The sequence below is a fragment of the Achroia grisella genome, unplaced genomic scaffold, assembly GCF_030625045.1.
Source record: "Achroia grisella isolate CSIRO2021 unplaced genomic scaffold, CSIRO_AGI_Agris_v1 utg402, whole genome shotgun sequence".
Lineage (NCBI taxonomy): Eukaryota > Metazoa > Arthropoda > Insecta > Lepidoptera > Pyralidae > Achroia > Achroia grisella.
Window position 1 is genome coordinate 6,993,585 of NW_026712841.1, and position 20,467 is coordinate 7,014,051.

The window sequence follows — 20,467 nt, forward strand, 5'->3', positions numbered from 1 at the left end:
TGCACACCTGTTAACTACAGGCTAGGCTAACTATACGCTAGGCGCCATTGTAAAATGATTAACGAAAAAGAGTTAGTCAGCTAGCCCATAGTGGTGAATTCACCAGGAATTAACCACGGTGATTTGCAGGGGAGACCACGGGACCCAGTCTACCAGACATGGTACTTCCCTAAAATGATTCAGAGGATACTGAGTGGACGATCCACTAACCCTTACGATAACAACCCCTTCCTTCCCTTTAAGAGATTATTATTACCTACTTAATATGGTGAAGAATGACATGATAGGATTTCACCTCAAATCTGACGTAGTTATAATGTATTCTTGTCTATCTATATTAAAATCTAGTTGAATAATAAATCGGTAGGTTGATTTTGTTACAGACTAAATAGATTTTCTTACTGAAACTTCGTTTAGAGAGGCGCGGCGTTCCCTCGCTGACGACTGAATGTAACTCAATTTTATGTTATTATCGAGAAATGCAACTTCGTTGGCGCTTGTATAACTGTAGTATGCTATCGTATAAGTACATTACTGTCCTTTGTCCTCTAAAAACCTTTAATGCAATGAAAAAATAAAAGTGACACATTGTGATAGAAAACTATCCGTTCTTTCAAATGGGAGAGAACAATAGGTACTTATTCACATTCGAGTATTAGCGTGAGCGAATGATATTTCACTATAATTTTTTTTTAATGCAATAGATAATATAATTGCAGAAAAGCTAATGACCCACGAATGATGGAAAGCGCTAACCGTCGCCCATATATGTATGTACATAAACAGTACTACGGACATCACGATGTCATGTGACCCGTGATACCGCTCATGAGTTATCACTCCAGAATACTGTGATGCCGTGACTCTTATCCTGTAATTTCACGGCCTAATCGTACCCTACAACCAAAACACAGCTTACGAGACAAGCCAGGACTGAAATGGTGAGATTGAGGTACCCACGCAGACTTTTTTAAATCTACCTAACCTACCTATGACTGCCAAATGAAATGATATTCAAATTAGAGTCCAATAAAGAGCCATCACAGCTATTTCGCTGAGTCTGAATCAGAACTTAGACTCGAAAGATATATTTTTTTATAGATAGGTACTTGGAGAAAGTCTTCATGGAAAATTCGCCCGCCCCGGGACAGCGGGATCGCTGGATTTGCGGGATCGATTGAAAGTGCACCTCGATTCCGACGGCGGTGACCCCCACACTGTAGGGCCTTTATCTTTGATCGGGTTCAAAGTTACTAACCTACCTACCTACCTAGCCGTTGGCCGCTAGCTGTGGCCAACACCATCAGAGTCCGAAAAAAAACTTTACAAGTGAGTTTTTATTTCGGACTCCCCTGACGCTGTTGGCCGCAGCTGGCCTTTACAGCTTCGCCGGAAGATAGGCACAAATGGCACTCCAAACACGCGAAAGGATTTATGGAGCGGCTGAAAGCCTGACGGACAAGACTTTAGTCTGAGGGCACCGGTAGGGGTTCGAACCCAGACTCAGGAACTGGAACAGGAACTGAACTAGATATCCAGGGTATCGTTAAAAAAAAATGAGCGTTATGCAATTTAGTCGAGAAAAAGTAAGAACTAGTTACATAGACAGATACAGTTTTACACAAAAATAGTTAAATGATAATAAGTACACATATTGACTAATATCTAGAATTGGTTGACGAAATTAACTTTACCGCCCACGAAGCCACGGGTAAAACTATTTATTTATTTATATTTATTTTAACTATTGTGTAAAATCAAACGGCAGCGCATGTCAAATATTTAATTGCCTAAATGGCGGCTAAGTTAGAAATAAAGTTTGTGCGCTGGCCTAAAGTATGAACGATCAAATGTGTTAGCATCTGACTTCTTTGTTCAATTTCATTATAACATAGTGGCGCCATCTTTTCAGAAATTCCTCGAACATCCCATATCGAAAAAGGTATGAACATAAAACTAATGTGTTGTCAATTATTTCTTATCGTTTTTACAAAAACTAAAGATCGATTTTCTTGTTCCGTACATTATTGATCATAAGATCAAGCTATTTCAAGAGTTGATTATTTGTCCATAAACAATCAATATATAGTTTATTGTCATAAATGACGTCGTAGAGATTGTTTACTCAGTATATAATCATGATATTGGTATTCCTCCAAAATTTTACTTTAAATTGCCAATTTCCAAATTAATGTGCAACAATTTAATTAATTTTTTAAATATCTCAGAGTACCTTGGAATATAACTTTTCTATCATTCCGAAAATATTGTGAGTGACATCTAAACCGTCGTCGTTGTTTCCATAGATTCTTTTAGGATTTTTCCACACAGGTTAGTTCCACATTTTTATTATCCTTATTATACATGTATAAATTTTATCTATTGTTATATTTATAAACTTAAGTCAGTTATCCAAATATAAAATTAATTTTCTGAATAGCTGACAAGACATTATTTGAAAAGCTTAGGCACTTTTGAGTGACTTACTGACTGACTGACTAAGCTTTGAGTAAATAATCACTATACTGGCAAAAAAATAGCATCACAGTGTATACATGCATTGTCAATTTTAGATTCCCTAGCGGTAATAGTTGGAACTAACTTATGACAGACAGATTGCAGAAAAGTGTAGTATTCGTTAATTAAAGGGGTTTACTATTCGATTTGAGGATTAGAATCTGTTAGTAAATTATTAAAATGAATAAAATTAAAAAGAAAAGGAAAAGATCTACGTACTGCTGTGTACCTCAGTGTCGTAATTCAATGAAGGATGGTTTAAGTTTTCACCTTTTCCCTACCAATAGTAACCGTAAAAAACTTTGGGAAAATGTTCTGAAATTGGACCAACCTGCATCAGTTTATATGCACGTTTGCTCAGCACATTTTACCCATAAGGACTATTTTCCAGGTAATTAATGTTCCATTACCTAACAAACAGTGCATAATTATGCCTTGCAATATGTCAAATTCCGCGTAATTTAACCACTACAAAATTGTAAAAATTAAAGAATTCTTCTCAGGTCCTTTGAAAGTTAGAAGACGATTGAAAAAAACTGCAGTTCCAAGTATTAAACTTCCTGAGAGAAAGAATAATATAAATATACATGTGCCTCTTGAACAAACAATCACAGATCGATGCTCAGAACCAACACAGAGTAGCAATAACTTTTCAATTACAAAGATAGGGTGAGTAAAAATCTTATTAGCAAACTACTTTAATTAATATATCCTTCGTTAATGTTTGAAAAGAATATTTTAAAATCCGAACATAAGCCAAACCAAAATATACTTCACTTCAAAAAATACTTCTTCATATTACATAGGTGCTTATTTTACCTATACTTCAAAGTCATGGATACGTAATATAAAGCTAGCATATAAAATTAACATAACATTAACAACAAAGAGTATCCTTAATGATGTTGTAATATGCAATTTTAGACAATTATAAATCGTAATTCGCATAAAACGATATATAAACTGCCTTAAGAACTGTCATGTCAGAATGTCATTTTTGTTGTTTTAATAGATTAATCTGTGACAATTAAAATATTCGAAATGCCTATTTTTTTATATTTTTTATTTGATTTTATAAATGAAATTATGTGATAATACAATAAGACGATATTTATTTTTAAAAGCATGAATATTGATGAAGTTAGTGAACCAAATGTCGCCATGAAAATTGAGGAAAATTCTGAGTGCCGCTGTTGTCTTCAAGTTTTTGGAGCTGGTGCAATTATTATCAATTTATTCGACGCTTGGAATCCAAAATTAGAAACCATGGAAGAGACGCCAGCGGAAGATTTGGCTAAAATAACGCACATTCAGGTATTACACATCTTATAAGTATTATATATGTTATAATACTTAATCAAACGTTAATACAAATTATTATATATAAGTAAATATTGTACTCCTGAATGATTTGAAAAATGCAACTGAAACACATTATGCTATATGCTGTTATAGTCCCCAGGCGTTATATTGCGCTACAAATGTTCTTCATACAACTACCTACAAAATATATGATGTGTCACTATCTCCTCTAACTGTAGGGTGCTACAAATTTTACTTATCTTGTAGCAGTTAGTATATATAAGTGACACAGTTCAAATATTCTCTAACAAGTTACAAGGACGCCATGCTGACCGGTGGGTTAATCCACAACTAAAGTAAATTTATACATTGGGTACGAATGATCACACCTTGGCACTTTAATTGAAATAAATCTTTCAAATTATTGTACACTAAAAACATTTAAAAAATAATATATGTAATTAACAATAAAAAAAATGAGAGTGGCTATGTGAGAAATAAGATTTTTCAGTGACTACAAGATACTAATTAAATTTTTTAATTTTTTAAACTATCTGCTAACTGCTGAACTAGGAGACAGAGGCACCCATATAGATTGACTTTTTACACATCACCTATGTAAATTTTAAATAATTCACATAGTACCCATAACACAAGCTTTAGCTAACTTAACTTGGGTTTAGATGGCGCTGTGTGAAGTGTCCTGAGATTATGATTATGACTATGAATAATTGTCATTATATATGTAGTCAATTAAATTATTTATGAATACACAATGCCTTTAAATTCATTGTATTGTTTTAGTAATCATAGAATCTGTTAAAACCAGGCTACTTTTAAATATAGACTTTATATTTAACTAGTACTCATACAGTCAGTTTTGCATGAGTTATACATGTACATGTTTCGGCTACTAATTAATACACGTTTTATACATATAAACTGTTCTATTGAATCACTATATCTATTGCTAAAACAGCATTAAAATTCATTATATATTATAAAAGATCTAAGTGATCAGATGTAGCAAAACCTCATTTTATATATATATATATATATATATATAATGATGAAAAATCATCACTTACAGGTATCAGAATCAGACACACATTCCACAGTGATATGTCAAACTTGTTACGATAGACTCCGAGAGGCATGTATGTTCGCTGCAATGGTACGCAACAGTGATTGCATACTTAGACAAAGACATTTATTAAATATGAATGCAAATCAAATATGGCCTAAACCTATACAATTAGACAAAAATGTTAATGAAAACATCTATGAAACAACACATGTAGAAATCAAACGGGAAGTACTGTCTGAAGAGGAACATCCAGATTCCAATGGTTTTGGGGAAAGTTATACTGATTATTTTAATTTGGATATCAAGATTGAGCCTGAAGAAATAATGGAGACAAAACCTTCAGAAATTATTGTCAATGGTAAGTATACCAATAATAATTTATTTGCTCAAAATCACAGTACAAAAGATGACATTTAAAGCATATAATCATGGTTTTGTCAGAGCAATAGCCTGCCAAATATTATTGGCTATTTGTTTTTTCAATGCTTTTATTAATTGACACCAATTTATACAATCTAACAGAAAATTAAATTAAAAGTTTAAAATTAAATTAAAAGTTTAAAATATAAAATATTAGTTATATATATGTTTTATGTTACTTCTAATTCTGCACATCAGTCAGAGTCACCATGACCTTTAGACACAAAGGCCAGCGTTTTCCATGTTTTCTTCAATCAGAGCCACAGTGGGCCGGCAATCTTTCTAAGGTCATCAGACCATCTCTTGTACTGTCGTCCTAATATTGTCTATAAATTATAACCAATAATCTACAAAGAGAGAAAATAATAATAAGAATAGTAAAGTATTGACTTTGGTGACAGTGACCTCTACTTTGTATGTACAATCTACCTTGTTTGGTTACGCTATTCAAGAGCAATCCATTTTAATAATAATGTTTCTTTTTTATTACATATATTATGGATAAAACACATTTCGGCTTGTGAATCACGTTTTAATGAGAATGCTTATATTGTAGTTTACTTATACTTAAGTAGACTATATATAATCAACATTTTTGATTTATTAAAAACAATCACACTCATAATTATTGTTATATAACAATGATTACATTATATGTATGTAAATACGTAAATTCTAATTGGAATAGGTAACAGGCTGCATACCTGTAATTTATTGTATACTTTATTTATATTCTTATTTCATGTCTCTTATATTATACACATTACAACTATTTTTGAATTTACAGGAATAATCCCAACACAAAATAAAGTAGTACATTCATCAATACCAAATGGATTTCACGATAATGAAGAATATGGAACAGTAAGTGTCTTACAGTAAACCTTTCCTTCAATTATTTATTGATATATATTTTTGTAGCAACATGGAATGAAATGTTTGCTACATTTTATTTTCATATTAAATAATGAGAGCAGGTTTGTTATGAGCTAATTAAAAGGTTGCAACAAATACTTTAATAAAAATTAATGTTGGTAACTGACAATATCAAAAGTTCTTTCACAGGTACATTATTTAAAATGACATTGGGTATATATTATGTTAATATATACGTAAATCACAAATTTATAAGCACCTTGATTTTACAGTTGGAACCAATAAAAGAAGAACCTGTGAGTGATGATGAAGAACTACGCCAGGATTGTACTGATCTACCATTAGAATGTATGCTGTGCACAAAGTCTTTCCACAGTTTATCTGGATTGAAGGTATGAACTTTCTTAAACAGTTTAACTACTGAGTGAATAGTAGTACATCTTTGAAACTAATGTTGGAGTCTACTAAAATCATATACCAAGAAATATAAATCAAACTAAATCACTTAATGATGGACGTCTACCACTGTGCATTTTTAAGAATAAACAAGATACAAGATTGAAATTTTTAAAAACTTATTCCTTCTTAAAAGGCTGGTACTTACAAATATAATGCACTTACAATTTCCCTTTGTGTTGCGTATTCTCACTTACCATCAGGTGAGCTGCAAGCTCGTTTAAAATCAAAATTTTATACCATAGGGGATGCTAAAAATTTGAGTATACTGTGAACTATTCCAATGCTATTGGCTATAGCTGGCCTTTAAAGCGTCGCCGGACGAAAATAGGGATGAGAACTGAGGGCACTCCAAACTTGCAGAAGGACTTATAGAGCAGTTTAAGGCCAACTCCTGATGGTAACAACTTTAGTATGGGCGAACTTGCTCAGGCCATTGCAATGTTGATCTCCTTTTGGTTGGGATAGAGGGTGATCTGAGGGGTAACCCTGGAGAGCCAGAAAACTGGACTAATGTAACACTGTCAGTTTGGTTGTATAAATTCAATATTGCATTTAATTAAAATTTAAATTACAGTCAAAAATCTTATATACTTCAATCTATTTCCAATATAATATTAGAGTATTGCAATGTGAAATTATTATATTAGTAATAATAATCATACCTGTCTCCTTTACAGGTGCATGTAATTACCCAACATTCCTACAAGACTGTAAAAAGGAAGAATAGCATAACTTCATCACCTAAAAAGAAGCACAATAATAGCCACCACTGCACAATATGTCAGAGAAGTAAGTTTTTCCGATTTAAATGTTTATAATGTTATTAATTAAATTTAATTATATATTTTTTTACCAAAAATATATAACCAAGTATACAGCCTATTGATGGTAAATGGTTACCGTAGCCTATAGACGCCTAAAAACTAGGGGCGTCACGTGCGCGTTTATTATTCATTCACTTTATGTAACATTCAGTCTATTAACTCTTGGAACATGACATATGCAGTCCTTGAATCCATGTTTTTGTATAATAACACTATGCAACTCCTTGCTGAGATTTCCCTGAAACTATACAATAATAAGAATTTTATACAAAAAGGTTTGTTAGTAATAGTCATATTGCTAATAATGTTGATTACATTATTATGGATGACTTCTGTGGAGGTATACCTGATGATCATGTCAGGTAGACTTCCACAGAAGTCAAATATTTTTTATTAATTTCTGTCCATGATGATTTCTCTGGGTTGACTTTATCAGCATATCATCCTCCACTGGTGACTCGTCAGATTATACTGTCAGCACAATAGATCTCGGTAGATCACAGTGCTCTATGTCTGAAACACCTGCCAATATGGAAGTATTCCTATAGCTCCTGTACTTTCTCAGCCCTCAAGACCAAAACACAGATTTCATATGACACAGATGATATGGTGCATAGGGCTTTCAAAATATGGAAGTAACCCCATGGAGACAATATTTTTACAAAGTCCACCTTAGTATATAATTCTCATCTAGCAAGTCTTTGGTAGTGAATACTCTTAATGAATTTCATAACTCTCCTGCAGATTTCCAGACTTCAACCGATCTCATAGTGCATGAAACATGTCACAACAAACACGTGTGTTACGGCTGCAACTCCAAATTCGATAGTTTCAGTCTATTAGCGAAACATAGAAAGAAGTGTAAATCTATCACTACTGAAACCAAGAAACCTTTAATGTTGAAGGATGTTATTAGGTAAGCAACTAGGATAACAAATAAATATCCCTGGACAATTAGCACAGCGCCATGTAGTCCCACGGTAAGCAGAGCTTGTTTTGTGGGTTCTAGACAACTGATATAAATACACAGATACTTTTTTGGCTATGTTTATTACACAGTACGTAGTAATAATAAAGTATACACTCCTTTTATACGACGACGATCAAGCATCTGATGTAATCAATATAGCATCAATAGATAGACATTTAATAAAATAAAATAAAGAAAGTCTATTCTATTCTGATGAAAAAATAAGGTTAATAATTTTGAATATAAAAGTACAAACTATTTATAATCATTAACAATATTAATCTAACCTACAAATTAAATATCCATATAAATTTAAAATGATATGGGCACATCTTTTTAAATTTGTACATAGTTGTAAAAACTTTAAACAAATAAATTTATTTACTTTAAACAAATCACAGAGCATCATAAACGTTCGTATTCCGTTCACAGAGCACCGTATTCATTGAAATAGTTTTTTAATTATATTAATATCATAAACAACCCTAATTTTATATTAAACGAGTTGATACAACATTTTTTTTATTAATGGACCAACAATATAGTAAAATAATATGTCAATACAATACGCTACGTAATATTTAATATAATAAAAATATATGTGACTGAAAATTACCAAAACAAGATAAACAAGACTGATATTTTAAAGGTAACCAAAAGAAACACCTTCTAAATTGTTTCTCATAATGTAAAAACCGCGCTGTCATTTCTAACGTAACATTGCAACGAGGTTACTAAATCGACATTCGATAGAAATATTTTTTATCGATATGTAAAGTTGCGTTACGTTGCAATGCTAGTTGACAGCGTCAAATGGCGTCAATATAATCGCATTATTGACGTCATTTTCACTACGTTACATACGAAAATCGTTGCGAACGAAGTTACGCCCCCAGGTGTATCATGCGCGTTGACGAACCTCAGCTTAGTGTATCTATAGAGTACTGACTAACAAACCAAAAAATTTGAAAGCTAATCAACGATTATTTTTTTTCACTTACACACACATTTACGCGCCACGTATTACCATAGATTACCGCGTTCATACAAACAAACTCTTCATGTTTATATATTAATATATAGATAAATATAAAATTTCAGGTCCAAACCTGAGAATTCAGAAGAAAATAATGAAGATAGCGCAGCAGATTTGTTGAGGTGTAAAGTTTGCAATGACACATTTTCTGATGTGTACTACCTGAACATACACGAGGAAATACACCATACAACTACAAGCGAGTCCACCAGATCAGAGGATCCACCAGCACCTATGGAGGATGAACCCTTGGAAAGCATATTCACTGATCAATAACGGATTAACGTTTGCCTATACTACATTACTGGACTGGGTTATGTAAATAAATAGCTTCAAATATAATAATAATAATCTCAGAACAATTCACACTGCGCCATCTAGTCCCAAGTCAAACTACCTAAAACTAGTGTTATGGGTACTAGATAACTAATAAAATACATGGAAAAATATTTTTTTTCGTAAATACGTATATTATACATAGAAAACACCCAGGCCGATACAAACAATCTTACTCATGAATACAAATGTTTGTGCTTTGCAAGGAGTCGAACCCGCGACCATCGGAAGTAAGGCGATGTGCTAAACCGCTAGACCACCGAGGCCGTCAAATGCATCCAAATACGCTTAAGCGTCAATGTATGCAATAATAATTAAAAAAAAACACGGTATATATATATTTTGAAAGCAGAAATTAACTATTCAATGATATTTGACACTAAGGTAAAATATCCGGTTATTGTGACTTACCTGAATCATTTGTAATGGATGATGGCTGTGGCATCTTGGTTCAAGATGTTTTGGTAACCGGTTTAAAGCTCAAGTGTCTTCTATAGTCTTTTAACTGAATTACGTATAGCTTTAACTTAGATATTTTTTTACCGCAACCTTTAAAATTTATGAGAATTAAATAGCCATTTTACGAGAATCATATTATGATTAATTTCATGTACAGTTGAGAATAGTTGACGCAAGATGCGCCAGAGATGACGTAATGTTACTACAAATACAAGTTCGTTCGTTTACCAAAGTATATGAAATACATCATTACTATGACGCATGAAATATAATCTTTCTAAACTCCGAGAATTTACATTTTTATGATTTCGGGCTATTAATGATTTAAATAATAATATACTGATTGGTGTTTTAGTAAGAAAACAACATACATGGACATGTAATAATTTATAACAACGATTTTAAAATACTTGTTAGTTTTATATTCTCCTCAAATTATTTATGTTTGCAATTCATTTAATTTATTATCAGTTTTCGATCAAAATTAAGGAAAAATAAATATAAACTACTTGATATGAATTTTAGCAATTGAGTTATTAGTTCATAAATTGCTCAATACGTAGCACTGAATAAATACTTATTATTTAAATTTAATTTAATTATTCGTGTTAAAACCCTTCTAACTATATTAATAATTTACAGTGAACAAATGTTAGTGTACATTACACAACACAATTCCATTCAAATTTATAGTTTTAATTCAAGTGTACAGTTTGTGAACCTCTCTCTTCATCGGTTTATTTACAGATTCTATGGATTTATTTGAATTGCATACATATCGCTTTAGCATGCCAGGTAGCGAAATTTCACCTCTTGAGAATATCTGATTAATATAATGCTATAGCCCATTTTAAATCTATACATAAAAATGTATCCAAGTTTATTGTACCGGTAATTTTAAGACGATGGTCGAAAGTGATAATTTTAGCCCCCCTTGTACAATATACAATGATTATTAGGTATATCAGGCCATTCATAATCATTTTGTAAATTGTCAATCTCATAATTCGATGTAAATATCGTTATAAAATATGATTATTGTATGAATGTGTAAAATATATTGTTGCGTTTTGTGCAACCCAAGTAAACGTTTTTTTATAATTAAATCAAACAATATCATGTTGATAGAATAGAATTGCTGCAGGCCTCGAGGAACCCAGGGGTTGGTTTCGGAATTAGGTTCTTTTATCTTTGATTGATTTAAAAAATAGTAACGATGTAGGTATTTTCAATGCCGTACAAAGTATGTACAGTTTTAGTAAATACATATTAATAGAAAGCACCCAGAACAATACTTACGACCATGCTGATGAATACAAATGTTTCTACAATTTACTGGACTATTCTCTGCAACTTTTTGTACCATATTTTCAGCTTGGGGAGCATTTTGGTATTTGTCTATAATAAACCTTGGGAAAATACTTTTATGACCATAAAATAAAAATGCATAAATTCAACATAAATTTTTATCTGATAATTTTTACAAGTGATTTGTGTCTTTAGACGTTGAATAACAATTATTATTAATAATATTAACACACGAATGAATATTGAAGCTGTAATACATTTAATTATAAAACAAAATTGTTGTATTATATGCAACTAACATAAATATTTACGTGCCTATTACAGAGAAATCTTGTAATGTACAGTAAAAATAGCATAATCTGTATATATGTATATATACTATTGATAATAATGTAGTCATAATTTATTACAATAGTAAAATACAAATAGGTTTTTCGATAGACACTTATAAATATGAATATAGTTTCCGCTTGAAGTTACTGCCTGACTATTCACACTGCTTTCCTTTTGTGAATAATATACTATAAAATTAATAATTTACAACAAAACCTATTTTAAAACAATTTATTGCACCTTGTGTAATTCAGTCTAGATTTTGACCTCACTCTAGATTCTTCAGTCTAGATTTTGACATTACTCTGGTTTTACTTCGTTTCGCAATACAACAAAACTTTTATTTTGTATTATAATGGATATTAATTACACAATATTTAAAAACAATAATAATATATAAAAATGTCCACTATTTTGGACGTGAAGTTTGAATGAGTTATCCTCATGCACTTCTGAAACAGAAGTAGGTTTGCCATCTGTAAACAAGGGCAACCACGAGAAACAACTGATGACAACCATAAACAGAAATAGTCTATATGTTTTTTATATATGTATATAAAAATATTTTAAGTATATATGTATATACATACATTATTTCACAGCCTTATTATTCATTCTTTAGTCAAAATAATATATACATGCAAAACATTAATATATGCAATTAGCATCGAAATCTATTAGAAATGCGTTAGGAATTACTAGCTGCTCATAAAATATGTACTTAATAGATTGCACTTTAGTACAATAAAAATCGAATTGGTGATATTGAAACAAATTTTATTCCAATAAATATAACACAAGAAAAGATATTTCTATGATATCATAGATAGGAAAACTATTAAAACCAGTTCTTGTGTAGTAATCATAAAACTAAAAAAAAACTTTAAGAACTCTACAATAGTAAAAAGAAATATCGAACTTTATATTCCGCAAAACCGTGGAATGGATAAAATAAAATACTGACATAAAAATCTAACTGTATTAATAATTAGTAATAAAAATACTATGAATAAATAAATTAGTAATAAAATTCAATAGTTCATTTTGACATAATTAAGTTGATATCTTACAACATTTTTTATTAGGTTCATAACTGAATTAAAAGCTGTGGCCACATTGTCTGCTAAGAGACCTCGAAGATATATTATCAAAATTCTTCGCCGTATAATGTTATTCTGGTTCCATAAAGATATTCATATATCATTATAAAAAATATATAATAGTGTTATATCTACTCGAGTTCCTCATATAAAAAAAATGACACCAAAGCGCAAAAAAATTATACTTTACAATGTTCAATTCATGTACAAACGTTGTTGAAAAATACTCTTTATTTTCTATCTATATACGAATATATCTTTTAATATGCAGTGAATAGGAACAGTTTTTTCAGTGACAACGTAACACGAATCTTCGGCTGAAGATATGGCGGTAGCATATTTGGAAATCATTGGACACTAACAAAATAACCAATATCTGTCTGTTATAAATATATTAAAACAAGTGCATGTGATTTACTACCAAATTATCTCGCATGAGCTAAATCTGCAATGACATGTTACAAATAAGAGGCCATCCAAAAATTTTAAACCTTACGTCACATATTGAGGGGAAAGGACGTTGACCAAGTGAGACAAGATGGCGAGGAACCCAAAATTTCTTACCGTCATTTCAATCTATCTGTATATATAAAAATTAATTGCTGTTTATTAGTCTCGCTAAAACTCGAGAACGGCTGTACCGATTTAGCTAAATTTAGTCTAAATATTAATTGAAGTCCAGGGAAGATTTAAACGGGGATAAAATTGCGTGTAAAGTAGTAAAAACAATTCTATTTTCCCATACATATTACTGAGACCTGTCAAACAGCGTGCGTTTGTTCAGAAATTTATTGCGTAATTAAACTTCAAAAAACCTTTGACATATTCAATTTTGAGGCATAACGGAGTTTGCGGTCGGAGGTAGTAGCTAATATAGTATATTACAAAATTAAAAACTTCAGTTTGTTGACGGGTTTAGTTTAATAGTGTAAAATTGCAAAATATATTAAGTCACACTAGGGAGGGGGAGTCTGAAATGTAACCAGCTATGACAGGAACATGACAAAGGTCAAAAATTCATGTAAATTAATTTACTGATAGCCCCTAATGCGAGATTTTAATCTACCATCTAATTCACTATGCTCTAGTTTCTGTTGAGTTCATTTAGAAGTCGCAGAATGTATAAGAATAGGTTCAGAATATCCATATACAAATTAATAGTGGCCAGGATATACTCCTCCGGGGAGAGCGTGGTCATCATCTGCTGGGTGTCGAAGATAAGGAACAAACTGAAAAGTACGACTCCCACGAAGGATAACGCTATTTCGAAGACGGAGCTCTGGAGGAAGATCTGAATCAAACCTCCAATGATCAAGACGCAGAGGCCGGCCACGAGACTGTAATTAAAATTATTAACACTACAATATCTGGCCAAACTTTTAGCAGTAAAAAATGCATTAAAAACTAATATGACGTCATTGGAAACTAGAGACCCCTTTAGGCTTCAACTAGTTCGCTTAAATTGAGATGTATTGAAATAATAAATGATAACAAAAGAGCAAAGAAGTATTAAAGAGCAAACGATTATCTCTTTTAAAATCAGTAAAAACGTGCAAATATATAAATTTCGTATACACCTGTAAGTGAATAAAGTCGTGATGGGGAGGAACAGTATCCATGATTGTTGAACAACTTTCACCGAAAAGCCCTGTGTAACATAATATAATAAATTATGAAGTCCGTAGTTATTCTTACAATCTTCCACAATCGTTGTTTATATTGAATGATTCACTGCCATACTTCATTATAACAGAATCATTGTTTATATTTAATGATTCACTCAATGAGCTACCTACTGTGTGTGTGTGTACTGGAATTACCAAAACCACAATAACAGGACAATTAAATAATGCTTACCCATATCCAACAAAAGAGAAGTCCCTTTTAGTGTTAAGTGTGTACAGCGTAAGAGCAAAGACAACAGTGAATGTTAGGCCGAGTGCTTGCAACACCACCACTGTATTGTAAAACGAGACCACCACGCCGATTGTGTATGCTTGAACTATAGTCTGTAATACAAGTAAATGTAAATTGGACTCTATTCTCCGCATTTAGCCTTTCATCTGGGCTATAACCCCTGTAGTTCGGTTCTACACTAAAGTAAAGTTAGTAAAGCTGCTAAAGTAGCCAGCTAAGCTCCTACCAGAAGCGCTGAAGCCGTCTGCCATCTTCACAGACTTCACGAAGCGTCGTCACAGGTTCCGAGGATTTCTATATCTTGTGTGTAACATAAGTTAGAGAGGTTGAATTGTTTACCAGAGATTATCTGTGCAGTGATCTACCAAACAACACAACTCAGGTGTGGAGAGAGTTATATTGATAATGATCAGTAATATTCACATTGCTAGCAATTAAGCATTGAAAACAATAGTCGATATATTTAATATAAAAATACCAATCATAAGGTTGGCAACACTGAGATTAATCAACTTAACATGTGTCCATCTATCAAACGGAACGGGAAATTCCTCGTCGCTTGTTTTTGGTTCGTGTATTATTTTAGTTTTTTTTAACATAGTAATATAATTAGGTTAGCCCCTGAGTAGTTTTAGCCCAGGACTCAACGAACTTACGATCCGCCCCTGAGCGTATACAATACACTAGGCAAGCAGGTGCACTAACATCCTATCATTAAAAATTAAATACTGAGTGGTATAAAAAAATATCACCAAAATGGTGGCAATCAAGTATAATTCTAAGTTACTTACGAACGCTGCCAACAGATAGAGATTTGCGGGGGTGTCTCGTCTTTTTACAATCAATGCCAACAACGTGACCATGCTCATGATGAAAGCAATGAACACCAGCCAGTCACTGGAAGTCAAAATTGTATTTTCATTTAAAGGTTTTTGGATGCAACTCCGCTAAATATTCATAGACATACTGGTTAAGCCCGCAAGTTAGTACCCCTTATAACTTTTTTGTTTGTAAACTAATTGGAACAAAACAAATCATACTCCTGTCTGCCGACCTAATTGAGATGGTATCCAGACTTTACTCTGAGTCACTGGACAACAGCAAGTCATCATGACTAATCTTTGGGTCTTATGAATATCTAATTTACATACCATAGATTTGCTAAACCCCTATCAGTTGAGATAATTGATACTGATAGTGATATTTTTTTTATGTATTTGGAATGGCAAACAGGCTAACCTAGATGGTAATGTTCGTCCATACACATGAACAACACTATGGACATCATATTACCATGTGACACATGTGATAACACTCATGTATGCCATTGCAGAAGACTAAGATGTCTTACGTCTTATCCCAAAATTTCATCGCCTAATCTGAACCATACTGACTTGAACACAGCTTAAAGAGCGAGTTACTTTGTGTCTGACATAGGCAAGATTGAAATGCAGGCGGGAAAGTGATTGTTAGTAATGTGGACTTACAATCCCATTGCTAACAATGTACCATGGCAGGTTGACGATGACGCGCTTCCCCTTGGAAATCATCACCGTACACGTGAATTTGTCGTGAATTTGCCGACTTGAACATCATAATGAATTACATGTGAATTTGTCATTATGCGCTTACTGACCTGACCTCATGCCCATCTTATCATCCTCCACTGGTACTCCGCCAGCATAAACCTTTAGCGCAGGTTGGTGCACCATTTCATTATCATCCATTAGAAAAAAAAACAGGGCACACCATTGACTTTGTTGTTGATACAGTCTACCTCTGTTAAATATTGTACATAATTAAACTTACTTTTTATGAATAAAAGCCTGGACAGGTTCTACAAGAGTAAATGTGGCTGCAATTGCAAATGTAGCTAGCAATTGGATTGTGAGCAGCCCATACACCTTCCGGATGAATGCGAGACGAATATCCTTGTCTGCATTCATCACATTATTGCGGTATGCAAAATCATCCTGTAAATTAAAAATACACTGACACTTTTTTCTTTTCTTTTAGCATCTACAATCAACCTTCTGGCTATAATCAGATGTATTGATATTTAATTATTATTTTTTGGGATATGTCGTCCATTGACGCCAAAAACTTTTATTGTTTATATTTTGGCCAGACATTCCCTCATCATAATCACATCATCACCAGTATCTAGAAGCTTTAAGGCTTCCTCCTCAATAGTTGAGACCTCGATGTACTTGTGTACTTCATCATTCCTTGTAAACCATGGTGAATTTGTGATAATTTTTAGAGCATCATTCTAGAATCTCTATAGGATTTCGATATTCGATTGGGAAGCCATACTTCAACTCCGTAAGTCCATACTGTACTGTATAATACCATCCTTTAATAATACATTTGTATATAATTGTTTTGTTTTCAAGACTTAAGGAGGATTGTCTACCTATTAGCCAGTTCATTTGACGCAACTTATTATGTTGGACTCTTTTCGCCTTAATGGGATTCCTCCTAAGGTTAAGGTTCTGCCAAAATACTTGACTGTGAATTATTGTGGTAGTAAAGTTCCATTACACTGTGAATATAACAAACTATGACAATTCTAGTCAATCGTGGTGAAGTCATATTACGCATTGTCTTCTTCGGATCAAATATTCCAAGCAATGGCTTGTGATCTGTTATTATACAGAATTGTCTTCCTGTTAGATAGTTATGTAACTTTTTTATGCCAAACATAATTAAAGCAGCTTCTTTGTCAAGCTGTGAACACCACGAACAACGTCGCTCATAGGGATGGGCATTCTAGAATGAAATTCAGTATTATCTGTTACATGTGACAATGCAGCTCCTACACCGCTGCTATCACAAGTAAGTAGGTTTAGTTACGTCATAATGTACCAACGTTAAATAAAATGTCAATAATCGCTTTGCCGTCTCAAATGACTTTTGTTCCCGTTCAGTCCAATGCCATTTCTGCGGTGTATCCACCAAACGGTGTAAAGGTTCCAATAAAGTAGCTTTATGAGGTATGAAAAAATATATAGCCGTATAGCCATAAAAATTATAAGCCGCGTCCATGTTTCCTTATGTTTAGATGGGATTGCACTTTTTTTTTACTAATGCAAATCTATGGCCCTTCATCTTACAGTAGCTGCAAATGGCATTTAAAAATCTGCATTGTCTATTGTGCCGCTTACCATATTGATAGCAAAAACGAACGGATGCTCTTGACTGGACAGCGTCTCTATCCATCGGTTCTGAACTCAAAAATGACGTGTCGCCGGGCCCGCGAGAGAGACCGGGCGTGGTTGTGTCGTCCGCTGCGGTCGCGGTGCCAGTAGACACTTGAATCATGCGTCCATCTCGCCCCGCAGTTTCCAATAATAACATAGTATCCACTACGTCTTGATAGCATAATTTGTCCCGTTTCAATAGTGTATGTCCCTATTGTCCATTTGAGAATTAAACTCATCGAATTTTACAGCTTTTATGTCCATTTTAGTACTTTTACACTATGTTGCCACTAATAATAGCCTTTAATATATATATAGTATCATCATTATTATTATTATTATTACATAATATAAAATAACGTCGCTGTCGCTGTTTGTCAGTCCCTATGTATGCTTAAATCTTTAAAACTACCAACGAATTTTGTAGCGGTTTTTTTTAATATAGAGAGTGATTCAAGAGCAAGGTTTATGTTATATGTTTAAGACATGTACACCCGTACGAAGCCGGGGTGGGTGGCTAGTTATGAAATAAAACGCGGTATGTAGCTTGTATAACTTTATAATACAAGCAATGTCAAGGATATATTGCACCTACTAAATTAATACACTTTATTAACAAAGTATAATAGTATGTACCCACTATTATACATATGTTTATATGACACATATGTTTATAAACATTAATGTTAAAATACCAGATGATATAAAGGAACACAAGGATAATTGACAAATAAACTAATTAATTGATTACTCAACAAAAGTTTCAACTCCGTAAACAAGTTTTAAAATTAATAATAATGTGATAATCATAATTATATGTATTCAGAATTACTCTCATGACCAACATTTTGTGTAATGAAATAATCCTTAAATAATTTTAAATTTAGCATGCCTCATAAGGAAAAACATAATGGTACATTATAATCTACGATGACAACCAATGTATACCGCATATAAATTTGATTTTAACTGTTATTTATACTCACACTTTAACTCGTCTAACAGTAGCTGGTATTTAAATATTGCATGTGTGTTTGTCTATCAAGCAAGTATATGTGTATCTACACAACAATATTCACCGCGTACAAGCTACCACAATTGTTATTACACACAAACAGTATTCGTTAGTAAAACCCATATTACAATATCATCTAGCCAATAGTGTTAACTAAAATACTGTAATTTAAACTTAGTCATTTGGGAATGGAGTCATAAAATTCCTATGAGATGACATATTCATTGAGGCTATGATCTATATCTAGACCATAAACAAAATTAAGCAAATCCATAACTTCTGAAGGTACTTGAAAAACCATTCAGTATCTCTTGTACCTATGCATGAATTTCAAGATACATCCTATACTTATAAATAGAAATGGAGTGTCTATTTGTAATATTGAAATAACTGTTTTTTACTACATGCATATGAATATAAATACGGTACATACGCCAATATAACATTTTTTACAATTTTTGTCTGTCCGTCTGTTTGTTCCGGCTAATCTCTGAAACCGTTGGACCGATTTTGACGGGACTTTTTTTGGCAGGTAGATGATGTAATAAGGAGTAACTTAAGCTACTTTCATTTTAGAAAAATCTTTTATTTTATAAAAATAAAGTTAAATTCCACGCGGATAAAGCTTGAACGACACTAGAATATGTTTTATGTGGTAAGATCTGAAGTTTAAAGGAATTGATAAGAATTTAAATTTACGTGTGAAACTCTTATCAAATTAATGATATGTAAACCTACATTGTTCTTATTCTAAACAAATAAGATAATATAAATAGTCACTTATAAAATTAATTCATTGTTGACATATTCAGAAAGTGAAGGACGGAGCGTCACGTATTTACATTCACCAACTCATATATTGAAAAGAATCATTTAAAAATAATTATCCTGTTACCTCAATTGTTTCTTTTCCACCAAGTTCACAGTCCTCCTGCGCGTACATTAACGGTATCGAAGCCATTATTTCTTTTGCTTCTTGTTTACCGTATTTAGTTGCAAAATCAAAGTAGTAAATATAAATATAGAAATATTTTATATTTTTTATCAATGGTCATTCCATTCGTGACGTGTATATTGCAACAGTTGCACAGAGAACACTAGGGAAACTCTTTACTATTATAAGTCGTGAATAGCATCATTGAACTTAAAGAACTATGATTCCAAACCAGTAAAAGTATTAATGAAATAAATTTATTCATTAATCTATACTCTACAAATTCTACAATTTGTCTCAGTGTTGCCAATTTATCATATTTTATACTAAATTTGGCATTTTTTTACGGTGTTTAGCATATTTATTTGTCG

General features: G+C 32.4%; 2 protein-coding genes across 2 annotated transcripts; one reads left to right on the top strand and one right to left on the bottom strand.

Annotated features, from left to right (window-relative positions):
* Window positions 1-2,627: 2,627 nt before the first annotated feature.
* On the top strand, window positions 2,628-11,001 carry LOC131844268 (uncharacterized). The gene is made up of 9 exons (XM_059193104.1): window positions 2,628-2,908; window positions 3,021-3,186; window positions 3,642-3,831; window positions 4,910-5,264; window positions 6,114-6,190; window positions 6,475-6,594; window positions 7,339-7,450; window positions 8,230-8,401; window positions 9,557-11,001. The coding sequence occupies exons 1-9, from the start codon at window positions 2,698-2,700 to the stop codon at window positions 9,765-9,767; spliced, it is 1,614 nt and encodes a 537-aa protein (XP_059049087.1). The 5' UTR covers window positions 2,628-2,697; the 3' UTR covers window positions 9,768-11,001.
* A 2,956-nt stretch (window positions 11,002-13,957) lies between these two features.
* LOC131844278 (protein lifeguard 4-like) lies at window positions 13,958-20,264 on the bottom strand. Its single transcript, XM_059193114.1, has 5 exons — window positions 20,058-20,264; window positions 16,754-16,917; window positions 15,736-15,841; window positions 14,885-15,036; window positions 13,958-14,364 (listed from the first exon to the last, which is right to left on the bottom strand). Exons 1-5 carry the CDS (start codon window positions 20,121-20,123, stop codon window positions 14,112-14,114), a joined length of 741 nt encoding a protein of 246 aa, XP_059049097.1. The 5' UTR covers window positions 20,124-20,264; the 3' UTR covers window positions 13,958-14,111.
* Between the last annotated feature and the right edge of the window lie 203 nt (window positions 20,265-20,467).